We start from the raw sequence: 14438 nt of genomic DNA on the forward strand, positions 1-14438 counted from the left end.
ACCTCAACCAAAATCTAATTGGCTTGTTGTCACCTATCCAACTCATCCACTTCATTTTGTTATAATTAGACCGCAACTTTTTGAAATATCATGCAATATAATATCGTGTTTGGCCCCATCTCACAATGGTGAAGAATCATTTATAACTTAAAAAAATTCTCCTATCTGGATCTGGATTTGGATCTTCACCAAAATCAAATGGATTCTTCTTTGTCACACACCCTAGGTGTCCACAGGGGTTTGTCCGAATCCCTCCGTAAGTTTTTGAGATATCTTGTTATAACAAACAAAGAGTTCATTCTATAGATAACATGTATACGTGAGACCAAACCAAAATCGATTATCTAACTCTCAACCCAACCATGTTTGGAAATTGTGGTGACTACGTCACCACCTACGTCATCACATGGAAGTCGCCATATCTGTTCATATTGCATTGTGGGTCCGTTCACCAAAATATAAGTAAAAACAATTTATCTTCATTTACTGATATATTTTGTAGACTAGAAACCAATAAAGACAACGAGGATAACAAACCAGAGATTATCATTACTAAGGAGGTTCATATTGCATTGTGGTTCTATTCTTCAGTTATTTAGTTTTCTCCAATTCTTCGTTCATTTCTAGACTTTGCCTATTTCATATTATACCGTTTTCAGCCCGATCACTCAATGGTGAAGAATCGTTTTTTAAATTATGGTATCCGGATATTCACCAAAATCGAATCAATTCTTCCTTGCCACACACCAAACCTGTCCACCACATTTCGTCTGAATCCATCCATAACTTTTTTGAGATCGTGTTCACAGACAAACAGATAGGGGTGAAAACACAACCTCCATCACCGTTTGTAAATTACTTATAACTATCTCTGCTGCTCACCGCACCATCAAGTCGATCATCACGTGTTTGATACAACATCTGCTGTCCTGGTTTCAGAATCCAAACATTGTACCAATGCCTTTTGGTGAACTGTGGTTCTGCATATTTGCTGAATTAAGGAGAGGTTTAAGATTGTGGGTAATTTGGTTAAAGTATGCAAATTGTAAATAAACAGTTGGTTTTATGTTACGAATACTGTGTTGCGAGTCCTGTTTCACTATTATGTAGTTGAACGGCCTGTTTGCTTCAACCGCTTAGAATCTGGGACAGAACCAAAATACAATGTGGGGAAGGGGCTTGGAGTGTGGTGGAGTGGTGTGGTGTGGTGTGGTGTGACCAGTCAGATCTTCCTTCACCTGAAGTTTCATTGGTTTTTTTTCACGATTGCCGATTTTATGTGTTAATCGATCATATACCAATCACAGAAGGCTTTAGTCGAGTCAGCATGCTGAAAATACTTTGTTCAAATGCATATAAATCATCTGAGTTTAAATGTCTCCAAATACTACAAATGAGGGAGGGATGGGGAAGACGCGTCTTGAAAAGACTCCAAGCGATTGAAAATGGCAAGTTTTGGATGACCTCTGAAATATACCATCTTTTGGAATGCTATAAATATAAAACTTTTTCATAGTGTGTTGATCCTATCATAAAATTGGCTACTTGGACTGCTTTTGCTCTTTGTTTTGCTTGAAATAAAAATGAACTACATTATCAATTTATGTGCATTCGTCATTGCTTGTGTGTTCTCATATTTCCCTCGAGTGTGTTCTTGAACACTTATGTCGGTTTGTGTTTCCACAGCGCTTTGACAGAAAAAGGACTTACTGGAGATCCTGAAACGATAATGGAAAACGGTGCGTGCTAAAATGAGCAGCAGCCACACGATTGGGGTGCAACGTTAATCCAGTAACATGACCAGCCACACTAGGGGATGCACGTTAATCCAGTAACTACCAGCGATACTATAGGGGATGCACATTAATCCAGTAACATGACCAGCCACACTATAGGGGAGACACGTTAATCAAGGAACATGACCAGCCATACTAGGGGATGCACGTTAATTCACTAATATGACCAGCCATACTATAGATAGGGGATGCACATTAATCAAGGAACATGACCAGCCACACTATAGGGGCGACACATTAATTAGGGAACATGACTAGCCAAACTACAGGATGCATGATAATGCACTAACATGACCAAAAAGTGACTTTGGACTGCTCTTGCAGTGCTCCACTGCCCTATTTCACCTGCTTGTAATCGTGTGCCTGGATCAGTCCATTTCCATTCTCTTATATTTGTGCTTCAAATTGTCAGTTCACACCATCTTTTTTATTTTTAATATCTACATGAATTTGTTGATGAAGGCAATGCTTATGCGGACAGAAAACCATGAATTCTGGCAAATGTGATGTAACCGTTAGTCAAGTGAAATGTATGGCACTGATAGACTTGACATTGAACAAGGTGTCAGCAAGTGGACACCTTTTTAGACTCTGGAGAAGAGAACCACTGGACAGGTTTGAATAAGTCTTGTAAATTTAATCCACGTTTAAAGTATGTGGCCCTTCCTGTAAGTGATTGTAATTGCATTATTCATCATAGGTATTTGCAAAGTCACCATATGTATCTCGCTCGGCTCTTGAATTAATACCAGGTGGGGTTGACTCTGCCTGTCATCCTTCCGAGGTCGGCAAAATGAGTGTCGACATGCTGGTATCCTGTGTTGGAGTGGTAACCCGTCCAGGATTGTGCCCAATAGCCAAGGAGGCTGCTTAGGCAGCACCAACACTGCACAGAGTATGGTCCCGATGGATGGATGGATGGATGGATGGATGGATGGATGGATGGACTATATGTATGCATAAGATTATCTTTTACCATGCACTGCAAAAGCAGTAATCGCACACAGTGCTGCTTCTGGGAATTTTCATGCTTCATTTGTGTTGTTGTGCCACGGCAGGGCGACAGCTCACGCAGGAGTTGCAGGTGGGTGGGGAAGGTGGCCCTCGCGAGGATGTGATCGGGCTGTCAATCGAAGGCGAGTCAACTGCCAGTGGGCGCGTCTCCGATATACTTGAGGCCCTTCACACGAAGCACACAGAGTGCCGGGAACTTTGCCGCCAGCAGAGCCGGATGCTGCGTATTGAGGACCTACGACAGAAGATAACAGAAGTGAGGGTTGTGTGCCGTTCTTCTGCTGCTGAATGTTGACTTTGCTCTAGCAAGTCAATTTATTTGTCGTTTGCTTCATTCCTGCTGCCACTTGTGACAGACAGTGCGAGACTTTTACCTGCCATGGTACTGGGTTACTGTTTCACGAATGTACCCTTGAGTTTCACAAGCCAGATTAAATGATTTTTTCAAATGCTGCGTTTGTTGCTCAAGCGGAGATTGGTTTGATGTCAGCAACTGACCAACTACAGTGGGACCCGCTTAATAGAATCACTTTGGGCCGGACAAATTTGATTCTAATAAGCGGGTGATTCTAATATCCGAGTTCACCAGAGTTGTGGAGTATCAAGCGGATCAAATGTCGAGTACATATACGGAGACAAATACTCAGCATTTAGTTTGATTTATATGACACACTTGCTCAAAACAATGTAACTTACTACTGAAAATAAAACAATTACACGTACAGTACATATGTACTTTTCAAAGCAAAACAACATAGGTTTGTCGATGAGCCTACTCTGTAATGAAAAAAAATTGTCGATTGTTGCCTGCTTTAACGAGTCTGTGGTAATGGCGGTAACCTCCTTGTCAAGTTTGCGCAGGTAGGCCATGTCACTGAACCCATGTGATAGCAAACCAAGCCTGATCGTCTTAGCTGCAGACATCATTTCCTTGATGGTCGGGACAAAGATCTCCTCTTCCTCCTCTTCCTCCACTTTAGTGTCGGCGTCATAGTCTGCGTCAGTAGCAATTCCCATTTCGCGTTGGACTGCCGAAACGATGGCTTCGTCTGTGACATCATCGTCTGTGGTTTGGAGAGTGGCGTCCATGTTGACGAAGTCCTGCCATTGGTCGGGATCCATTTGAAGAGGGTTGGCTAACTCGTCGTCATTATTGCTCTCGACCCTTTCGCCTTCGCTTGCCGCTCCGATGAAAATTCCTCCTTTGCGCCAGCAGTTCACTATGCCGGTAGTCTTCACATCATTCCATGCTGCGTCCGTAAACAGCATAGCGTCGAGGATCGTTATCTTTTTTGCCAAGTCACTCGCTGTCATTGCTCCATCCTCGTTGTCAATCTCAGTGAGCACTTTTCGTAGCATGGCACGGAGGTAATGAGCTTTGAATGAACGGATAATTCCCTGATCTAACGGTTGAAGAACAGAGGTTGTGTTCGGCGGGAGAAATGCCACAGTAATGTTCGACAGTTGAAGTGATTGGGGATGTGCCGAACAGTTGTCGATGAGAAGCAACGCTTTCTGGTCATGACGCCGAAGCTAGCGATTCCACTCATCGAGCCATTCAGTGAAGAGGAAACCTGTCATCCATGCGGAGGAATTGGCTCTGTCGCAAACTGGAATTGTTTTGAGGCCTTTGAAACACCGTGGATTCTTGCTTTTACCAATACCGAAAGGAGGACGCTTAGCACCAGTCATCGAGCAGCAAAAAAGCACCGTGATTCTTTCCTTTGGCTTTTTCCCACCGCAGTGCTGATCTCCCTTGAAGAGGAACGTTCCGTCTGGTAAGGCCCGAAAATACAACCCGGTTTCGTCAGCATTCCAGATCTCATCAGCCGTGAAGCCTTCTACGAGATCCGGAAACACGTGGTCCAGCCATTGTTGTTTCCCTCCTACGTCAGCCGCCGCTGCCTCTCCGTGAAGTTTCTTGTGGACTATTCCATGTCTTTTCTTGAACCGGTCAATCCAGCCATTTGTCGCACTGAACTTCTTGTTGTTGAACTTTTCCGCGAACTGAGCCGCTTTCTCCCGCATCAGAGGTCCAGAAAGCGGTGCTTCCTTTTCTCTAGAAGTTTGAATCCACTTGACCATTGCTGATTCGACATCGGGTGCGTTGCCGCTTTGCTTGCGTTTCTGAGAAGACGAATCCACTTGACCTTTCAGAATGGCCTCTCGATCTTTCAGAATCTTGCAAAGGATCGGCTGGTTAATTTCCAACTTGTCTGCAGCTTCTCGTTGGCTCATTCTGGGCAAAGCGTCATAGTCCCTCAGGATTTGTGCTTTATCAATGTTTGAACGATCCGTCCGCTTTCGTTTTCTGTTCATCGTGGAAATGACGACACGCCTAGTGCTTAGACTGCAGCTGTCAGCCGTCTGCCTATCTGTACAATGACTACCGAAATCACTGTAGTGGCATAGCGTTATTTTTAGCGTGACATCAGCCGCCTGGTGGCAAAAGTTGGAACTGTGCGGCCAGTAGGCGCTGAACTGTCGAAGTGGATGGCCAGCAGCTGATTCTATTAAGCGGGTTTTTGATTCTAATAAACGGGGAAAATTGTGTACATTTAGATACAATGGAATCGGTCTCAACGATTTTGATTCTATAATACGGGTGATTCTATTAACCGTGATTCTATTAAGCGGGTCCCACTGTAACATAAAATTCTCCACTCTTGTTGACCTTATGTTTTCCGGCCAGGTGGTGAACTGGTTTGAAGGTCCTGGCACAGATATGCTGAAAGATCAGAGAGGGATTGGAAACTCGATTCGTGCTACACAGGCTATGCAGCAGAAACACGAGGAGATTGAGAACCTGTACACTGTATGTTGCACAATCTCGCACTGCAGAGAACCTGTACACTGTACATCACAGGATTATTTGTCTTCCTCTGATAAACATCATGAAGTTGGTGATCTTTGATTTGCGGAAAGAAAGATAAATCCACAGATTTAAGATCATAAATATTTGTTTGTTTGTTTTTCCACACCGAGGCATATTGAATGAATATCATTTCAAAAGGTAATATTTAGTGCTAAATTGCAAATAAGATTTTTTTTATAAACCGAAATCGATAAATAAATCCAGGAGTATTTTTTTTTAGGGTTAGGGTCTCCTATTGTTATCAGTATTTAATTATTATTCTTTCCGCTGACTTTTTGTGGAAGCTGTAGCATCTGCACCGCTGCTCCGATTAAGTTGAAACTTCACAGGAATGTTGGGGTGAATTGGAACTGATGCACATTGTTTCTGACTTTTGATTTTGCAATCACCATGGCAACCAGCTTAGATTTGATGAAAACTTTTTTTAAAAATCATCCTTCTCCGAAAAACGGCAAAAGCTATCGATTCAATTTTTGTCACGTTATGATCGACTACTGATGGTGCCAAAAAATTGTAGAAGATGATGTCATCGGTGAAGCAGTTTGCTCGCAACGTTGAGGTAAATAAACAATTTTCTTTATGTCATCCACACCACAATACAAACTTAAATCTGAAATTTTGTTTCCATCGGGCACATGGTGTGGCAATGACAAATAAAACAAAATTGATGGTGTCATAGGTGACACCATCTTGGAGTACTTTTCCTAGTTGGTGTAACCTAAAAAAAGCTATGTCTCCAGAACTGCTGCTCCGATTAAGGTGAACCTTCCCATGCAATGTTGGGGCAAATGGGAACTAACGCCTTCTTTTTTCCAAATTTTGATTTTTCAATCACCATGGCAACCAACTTGGATTTAAACCAAAACTTAAAAACCCTTTTTCTCCAAAACTGCAGATGCTATTGATTTGATATTTGACATATTATGATCAACTTAAAAAAAAAAAAAAACTTTTTTAAAGATGAAGTCATCATTTATGTGGTTTGGCGGTGAACACCTTTTTAAAATCTTCTTCAAAAGCATTCAACCTATTAATGTGAAACTTGGCACACATGATCAACTTAACATGTGATATAACATGTGGAAATTGTGACGTCGTAGTTCGCATGGTTTGGCCGCCATGTTGGATGAAAGGTGAACCTTTCAAAAATCTTCCTCAATGGCATTCAACCTATTGATGTGAAACTTGGCACATATGATCGAGTATCCCTGGGGAACATATATGCTGTTAACGATGATGTCATAGGTCATGTGTTTTGAAATTGCCTTGTATTGGACAAGGGACGCTTGGGTCCCTGCATCACTGCTCGCAGTTTTAATTATTATTATTTTTTACTTCTTGATCGGGAATCTTTATTCTCGATGGGCTCGTGATGTCATCGTAGCAAAAGGATCAGCACGTTCTTCATTCGAGTTGCTCACGACTTATTCATGATGTTCAGTCGGTTGTTCACCTGTTGTATGGCTCACCCGTTATTGTGCAGTCTCATGTAGAAATGGCAAGGGACGTACAAGCTTTTTGAGGTTTTCAACTCAGAAAAAGGTGGCAGTTGTAGATTTCACATGTGAAAAGGGAAAGCAATTGAGCATAATTTGTGTTTTGAGCATGGGACCTAATGTTGATCCTGAGCTCAAGCTTAAATGGCAACCATTTTAGGTCTGGAGCTCAAGTGTCACCCAAGGCTGGAGCAAGATGTGGTCCCACCACTGTCTCCCTATGTTGAATAGAATTGTAAAATGAAATGTCCTTGAAAAATATGCATGAGGATGCAGGTAAACTTTACTTTTTATTGGAATGGTACAACACTATCTGCATCCCCACTGCAAGTTAATAGGTACTGAACAAGTCTTTAGTTTTTCTGTTGAGAATTTTTATGTTTCAATGTGCGTACAGTAAATTCAGATGTATGAACATGTTTACGACCTTTAAAAAAAAACTTTCCATCGGACGTTTTGAAATATTGTCAACAGGAATGGTTTGCTGTGTATGTGGACTTGGGCCAGCAAATTGGGAGCTCACTTACCTCCGCCGAAGAGGACTGCACCGGAGAGCTGCGCACGTTGCAAGAGCGGCTGAATGAGGTGTGCTACCGGCACGCCACGCGGCTCGAGTACCGACAGCGGCTGCTGCATGCTGCAACTTCATTTCACAGCCTGGTTCAGGAAGTAAGATCTACTGTATGCCCTCGTGTATGCTCCTGTGCTTGTTTATTTTTGTACTGCCTCCTTTGCATGATTCATAGTGTTTCCTCCACTGTACGATGCCCAGTGTGTTGCCTCCTCTGTGTGATGCTGAGGCCTTTCCATGTTGCCTACTGTACTGTGCCCTCCTTGTCCCTTCATCTAGTTGTCCCAGCAGCTGGATGGACTGCTGGGCTTGCTTTGCTCAGATGTGCTTATGGCTGATGGTGGTGTGGCCCAACAAAATCTCCGTCTACTCGAGGAAAAACTTCAGGCAGTTGGTAAAACGGGCCAATACCACAGTTTGCTAATTTTGTAGTTTATTTTGTCCATGTTGTGTGACAAGCCATGTGCAGTGGGGATTGGACCAGTGTTCCACTACACGTGTTTTTTTTTTTGAAGTTTGCTGTTTTTTAGGTCATCTCTACATCTCAGTAGAGATGACCTAATAAAGCCAGTCTCGAAGTCTGTCTGCCCGTCCGTACGTCTGTCCGTCCGTACATCCATCCGTCCGTCCACAATCAAACCGAGTGGAGACAAATAACCAATAGTGGAATGGATAGAGGTCGATGAGACATGCACAACGATATAACTTTCAAGGTCGTCCAAGGTCGAGGTCAACGTCACGAGGCTGTCAAACTTGCGAAAATCGTCGATTTCAAATCGTATCTCCTCCCTCATTTATCAAGAGAGATTAAATGTTATTAGTGATTCAGATACTATGGACTATTATCGAGAACAACACGAGCCATTTTTTTGAAATTTGCTCTCGTTCCGATTTTATAGTTTTTATCCCCCTCGTGGTGCGCCGGAGACCTCAACACGGTATCCTGTGCTGATTTTAACTTCAAATTCAATTATGCTTCCCCCTTTCGCACTGCATAAGGTTGATCGACACTGAAATAAAGCGAATTCGACCTGAAATTCACCTTTAATGAGGGAAATGCATCGAATGCGTTGGGTGGGTGGGTGTGGGTGCCGAGATGCTGCAGATTCTGGCAGGCACGGGATGAAGCCTTGAATTGTCTCCTCGAGGGAATGCTTACTGTTGGGGTCTGGGAGATTAATGTTTACATTTTTGAGGGTTTTTGAACACGCTTTACAGGGCTCTGTAAAAATTCCGGTGCAATAGACGTTTTACGATTGTATAAAAAATATTTCGTCTGCCGCGTCACGTGACACCACGCGCGAGAACAGACGCGTCGTTGAGTCACGTAAAGGTTTTGCGTGTGCGCGCTGACGTCATCGCGCTCCTCTACTCTGTGGCCGAGATACGACTTGATCGACACTGAAATAAAGCGAATTCGACCTGAAATTCACCTTTCAATTACAGAAGCCCCTAATTTGATTTTGCTTCTGTCGACCTCTGGCAGAGATGACCGGCACTCCCGCTCGGGGGTATTTTTTAGAGCAGTGTCCAAAGCTCATGGAAGAGCTGTCATACACAAATCACACACTCACATTGACAGACAGACAACACAGGACCTCACTTCAGACAAACACAGCTGTTGACGTTACTTCCCTGAACACACTGGGTACCGGCAGCACCCTCTCTTAGCGGCACTTTTCTCTCCATCATCATAGGAGCATTTTGGGGAGAAAACTCCCTCCCCATGGGAGGCCACCCCACAACTTCCCAGACTCGGAGTCGATGCTCTATCCAAATCACCACTGAGTCTGGATTTGTGTCCATTCTAAAATCTGAGTTTTGAATGAACACAAATATTTGAACATTATAAAATTGGCCTTTCTTAAGATTCTCACATTGACCTGCTATTAATTGGCAAAAACTGTTGGCTTGTTTGTTTTTTTAAACCAATGTTGGCTTGCTCCATGTGGTTGGTTGCCTGTTCAGAAACGCAATTATATCGCGTGCTTTCCAGACGGTGTATGGCAGGGTCTGCAGGAGCAGGGCCGCAATCTGCTTGATCTGCTCGCCCAACCTCCAGCTCATGAAGCCTGGCACCGCGGTGATGCCGGTGGGCACGACGACGAAACAGAAACGACAGCCCACGTGCAGGAGATCCTAGACGACATGGCTCTGCGAAAGAAAAGGCAGGGGATGATGGAGTGAAAAAATAAATACAATGAAAGCCATAGTTTCCACTGGGGGGAAGGGATGGAATTAGGAAGTATTGTGTTGCCGGTATTTTGTGCATTGTAAGAGGTTTTGTCATTCTTTCGCTGTGGTAGTGATACCAGTGTGATTTCCTTTATGCTGTCCTCAGGTGCGAGGATATGGTCGATGTACGAAAGCTGAAATTACTGCAGATAATCCAGGTGCTGAAATGTGAAGATGATGCAGCGCAGGTGATTTATTTTATTTTTATTTATATACACTGCTGTGCAAAAGTCTTCGACACATTCAGAAGTTATAATATTTAGATGTTACGAGCATCAATCATCTACTCGTAGCCTCCACTATTGTTTTCTACTATTACAACAGCATTGACTACTATTGCCTCTGCCAGCGAAGGTGGACGGAGGTTATGTTTTCACTCCTGTCTGTCTGTGAGCAGGATATCTCACAAAGTTATGGACTGATTTGGACGAAACTTGATGGACAGGTTGGGTGTGTGATAAGGACGAACTGATTAGATTTTGGTGAAGATCCGGATACCAGAATTTTTTAAGCGATTCGTCACCATTGAAAAATGGGACTAAAAACGATGTACAGCACGATATCTCAAAAGGTTGTGAACGGAATCGGACGAAACTTGGTGGATGAGTTGGGTAAGGCCCGGTCACACCTTGACGTTTTAGCCAGCGATGGCAACGTATTAAAATGTATGTAAAACGCTGGCTGACGTTGAACTTTTGATGTTTTTTTTTTAAAGGTTCGGACATATTCATAACGAGTTGGTCGTATGCATAACATATTAGTAATGGACACAGAACGTTTCGTTGTGTTATAGATAACTTATACCAACGAATGCTGAACCTGTTGTTGGCCTACACAACCTATGCCCAACGATGGTCTAACTTCGGCATAGCGCGTTGCACGCATCGCCGACGATGTCGTGACGTAGCCTATTAAAAGGCTGACGCACAACGATTCGAATCATAACTGCCGTAGAAATGGAAGTGACAACATCGCGGTCACACCTTGGCGATCTTGCCAGCGTATGCCGACCTAAGAAAAATGTGTCTAAAACGTTGGGGGCACGTCAAATACGGTATGAGTAAGTTTGGTATACGTGAGTAGAACGCTAAAGTACACTATCATAAGTCGTAGTAAGTAGAGTACGTCAAGAAATTTTAAACATGTTCAAAATTTTACGACGTACTCGGCGTATGACACACGTTCCGCATGCGATGGGGATAAGTTTTACACACGATATGTGGACGCTTACACACGTCCACAAAGGCTACTTATAAGCTACTCATAAGTCGAAACACGTCGCGGTAATGTCTTTTTTACGCGAAACTTATTTCTAACTTATGTTTGACGTGCTTTGAACCAATTCTTTACGTAGTCCCAACACACATCGACGTATGTAGACGTATTCCAATGACGTCTTCCGGTCGACAAAAAAAAAAAATTACGTGTTTCTAGCTTACAACTGCCATATAAAGACGTGTTCCCAGCGGTTTTAGGAATTGGTATATAAAAATGCTGCTCATAAAAGGGGAACCCAACAGTGTTTTCGAGTTCCTTTTTGAGTCGATGTCCATGTCAGCAGTAACAGTATTAGTATTAGTATTAGTATTAGTATTAGTAGTAGTTTATTCATGTTGGCAGTAGTAGGTGAGTGTGAGGGGGAGGGTGTGGGTTATGATGGATCGTCCTTGCGTCCGCGTGTCCACGGGTAGGTTCATAGGCTGCCACTCAACGATTTAAATGGCTGCATCTCCACGATTGAAAGTAGACGCTTGCGCTCAACAATTGGATTTTTTTTACACTCAACGACTTTTAAACGGTACCACTCTGCTATTTTCATTGTTTACAATGAACGATTTAAATTGCTGTCACTCGCCTTTGTTTTTTGACGCTGGGGTTTGGAAATTTGAAGCGTTTCTTCTGAACGTGTTAAAACGCTCAAACTCGACTATTTTAAATAGACGCTGCCGATGGACAATTGGAATCATAGCCAAGCTCGACATCGAAGTGTGAACATCCTTGTCATGCCGAAGAAAAGTTTGAAGAATGCTGCAAATAAGTGTCCTGGCCGTGGCCGTGGACGCTGACGCAAGGACGATCCATTATACCGACGTCTTTCAGCCTATGAGTAATTTAAAAGTAACGTCTGTCGACGTGTGGCAACGATCGCGTAACGTGCCAACAACACGTTAATCATAGGTTAGAAATAAGTTTCGGGTACTCTAAACATTACCTCGGCGTGTCTCAACTTATGATTAACTTACAAGTAGCATGTGTTGACGTCTGTCAACGCAGACCAATTAGATGCAGACCAATAACAAGCCAATTAGATGCATACAACTTGTGGCCAGCGTAGCGGAACGTGTGAGTCATACGCCGGCATACGTCGTGAAATTTCAAGCATGAAAAAATTTGAGGACAACCAAAAAGTACAACGTTTAAAGCCAGCGTACAACGACGTATGGCAGTGTTTTTCAGCGTGCTCTCAATGTTATCAAAACTTACCCATAACGTATTCAATGTGTGCCAGCGTTTTAGAAAAAAAATTCAAAAATCGGCATACGTTGGCTAAAACGTCAAGGTGTGACCGGGCCTGTAGGTGACAATAACAAGCCAATTAGATTTTGCTGAAGGCCCGGATGCAGATCCGGCCTGTCAGTGGAATACAAAATGTAAACTGTTCAGCCTGGTGGAGGTATGTGCTCGAACGAGTGTCGTAGTTCGATGCTGTTATTGAGTATCCTATTGTGTTTGATGTACTGTTTGCATTGTCAGGCCATTTCTTAGTGTCAATGCGTTCTAACAGCTTGGTCACGTAAGTTATAAAAATCGCCATTTCAAAACCTATCAAGTCTGCCATTCTACAAGATATTCGGCATCTGTTTATTGACTGAGAGTAAAAAAATATTATCTTGTATCTAACTGGACAGATTTTTGAATTTCCGTCCCGTTTGGCCACCACGTAACCTGGAAGATGGTCAAAAACACCTCCCGGTACAAAGAAAACTTTTTACTTCTGATCTTGATGAAATTTGGTATGTGGGTAGAGGTCGATGAGTGATACCCAACGACATATTTTTTCCCGGATTCGAGGTCAGGGTCAAGGTCACGAGGTTACGAAATTTGTGAAAGTCACCATTTTCAAAACCTATCTCGTCTGTCATTTTAGAAGATATCTGCCAACGGTTCATCGATTATGATAGTAAAAAACCTTACAGAGATGACCGTCACCCCACACGGGGGTAATTTTTTAACTTTACAAATTGACTTTTCTCATCCTTTTATCCGGATTAGTCAAAAGAAGTTATATTGGCAATTGGATAATCCCACGGTAGAGTATGGGAATTTTTGGAATCGACCTGAGGACCTTTATGCAGATTATCAATCAGCAATAACTGAAAACCAAGTGGCTTTGTTCACTCCCCTTTCATGTTTCCAAGCTCGTCTGAAACATAAATCGATCTGGTTTGATCATTATGGTGCTTTGTATTTCTCTGGTACAGGCAGTGGAGTGGTTGACTGAGCTCCATGAGGCCCTCGTTGGTCGGCATGTGGCACTCGGTGTGGGCCTGGCTGAGGCCGAATCTCTGCAGGACAAGCATACCAAGTGCCATGATGTCGCACAGGTGCCTTTCCAGCACTCACATTCAAATCTTCAGTTTGTAGAGATAATTATTGTGTCCAGGTAGATATTTCTGAATGTAGTCACAGTTTGGTACTTTGCCGATTGACAAATGCTCTTAAGTTTTAAAAGTATTATTTGATCATTGTACAGTATCGACAATGTCATTAAATTATTGGATTTTGTCTGTGGGAGATGGAAATTCAGATTGCTTTTTGTTACTCTCCAGAGTACATATGAATACGGTCGAGAACTGCTGCAAGCATCTGTGCTGATGCGGAAATCTCTGCGTTACTCTGGGAAGGTGAGCGGGGATGCCTTACCACGTCTTACCCGTGCCTGGAAACAGTTTTCCACTGCATCAGATGAAAGGAGCCAGCGATTGCAAATGGCCCGTTTATTCCACACAGCTGCAGACAAGGTAGATAATCCGGTGACTAAACGACCGGTCTTTCCAGTTCACACAGACCTCCACAGTTGGGATGTACAATTGCAGCGTTTTCTCTTTTTTCCTTCTCATACAATCCATCTTTCTTTGCTTTGGTAAGGTGCTGGAGGTGCAAGAGGGTGGTGGCGAGGGGGCAGCCAGGGATTGCAGTGATGATGACAGACCCGAGCGGGATGGATTGGCAGAAGCAGAAGCACTCGGCAACACTTTGCTGGAACGACTGAGCATGCCAGTCGTCTATCCCGATGGGTATGATACATCACATAGCTGATTGGTGTTGTTGCGGATGAGTATTTTCCACAAGTTTTACTTTGAAAGCATGCAATATTTTCTGTGTGCGCTATTGAAAAATTTATGAACTCATCATTCCTAACTGTCAGTAGCTGAAAGTCACTTTTGACT

General features: G+C 43.1%; 1 protein-coding gene across 6 annotated transcripts in view; it reads left to right on the top strand.

Moving 5' to 3' along the window:
• The window catches only part of SESTD1 (SEC14 and spectrin domain containing 1), a 37911-nt gene that overhangs the window by 20122 nt on the left and 3351 nt on the right, over positions 1-14438 (top strand). For all 6 annotated transcript variants that reach the window (XM_085874063.1, XM_085874060.1, XM_085874061.1 and 3 more), the window contains 10 exons: positions 1687-1739; positions 2855-3066; positions 5503-5625; positions 7656-7850; positions 8032-8146; positions 9749-9920; positions 10094-10175; positions 13470-13592; positions 13818-14009; positions 14137-14285. In XM_085874063.1, the coding sequence (XP_085730189.1) occupies positions 1687-1739; positions 2855-3066; positions 5503-5625; positions 7656-7850; positions 8032-8146; positions 9749-9920; positions 10094-10175; positions 13470-13592; positions 13818-14009; positions 14137-14285 (1416 nt within the window). The remainder of the gene's footprint in view (positions 1-1686; positions 1740-2854; positions 3067-5502; positions 5626-7655; positions 7851-8031; positions 8147-9748; positions 9921-10093; positions 10176-13469; positions 13593-13817; positions 14010-14136; positions 14286-14438) is intronic.

The sequence above is a fragment of the Eptatretus burgeri genome, chromosome 3, assembly GCF_056783735.1.
Source record: "Eptatretus burgeri isolate ZD-2024b chromosome 3, Ebu_testis_v1, whole genome shotgun sequence".
Taxonomy (NCBI): Eukaryota; Metazoa; Chordata; class Myxini; order Myxiniformes; family Myxinidae; genus Eptatretus; species Eptatretus burgeri.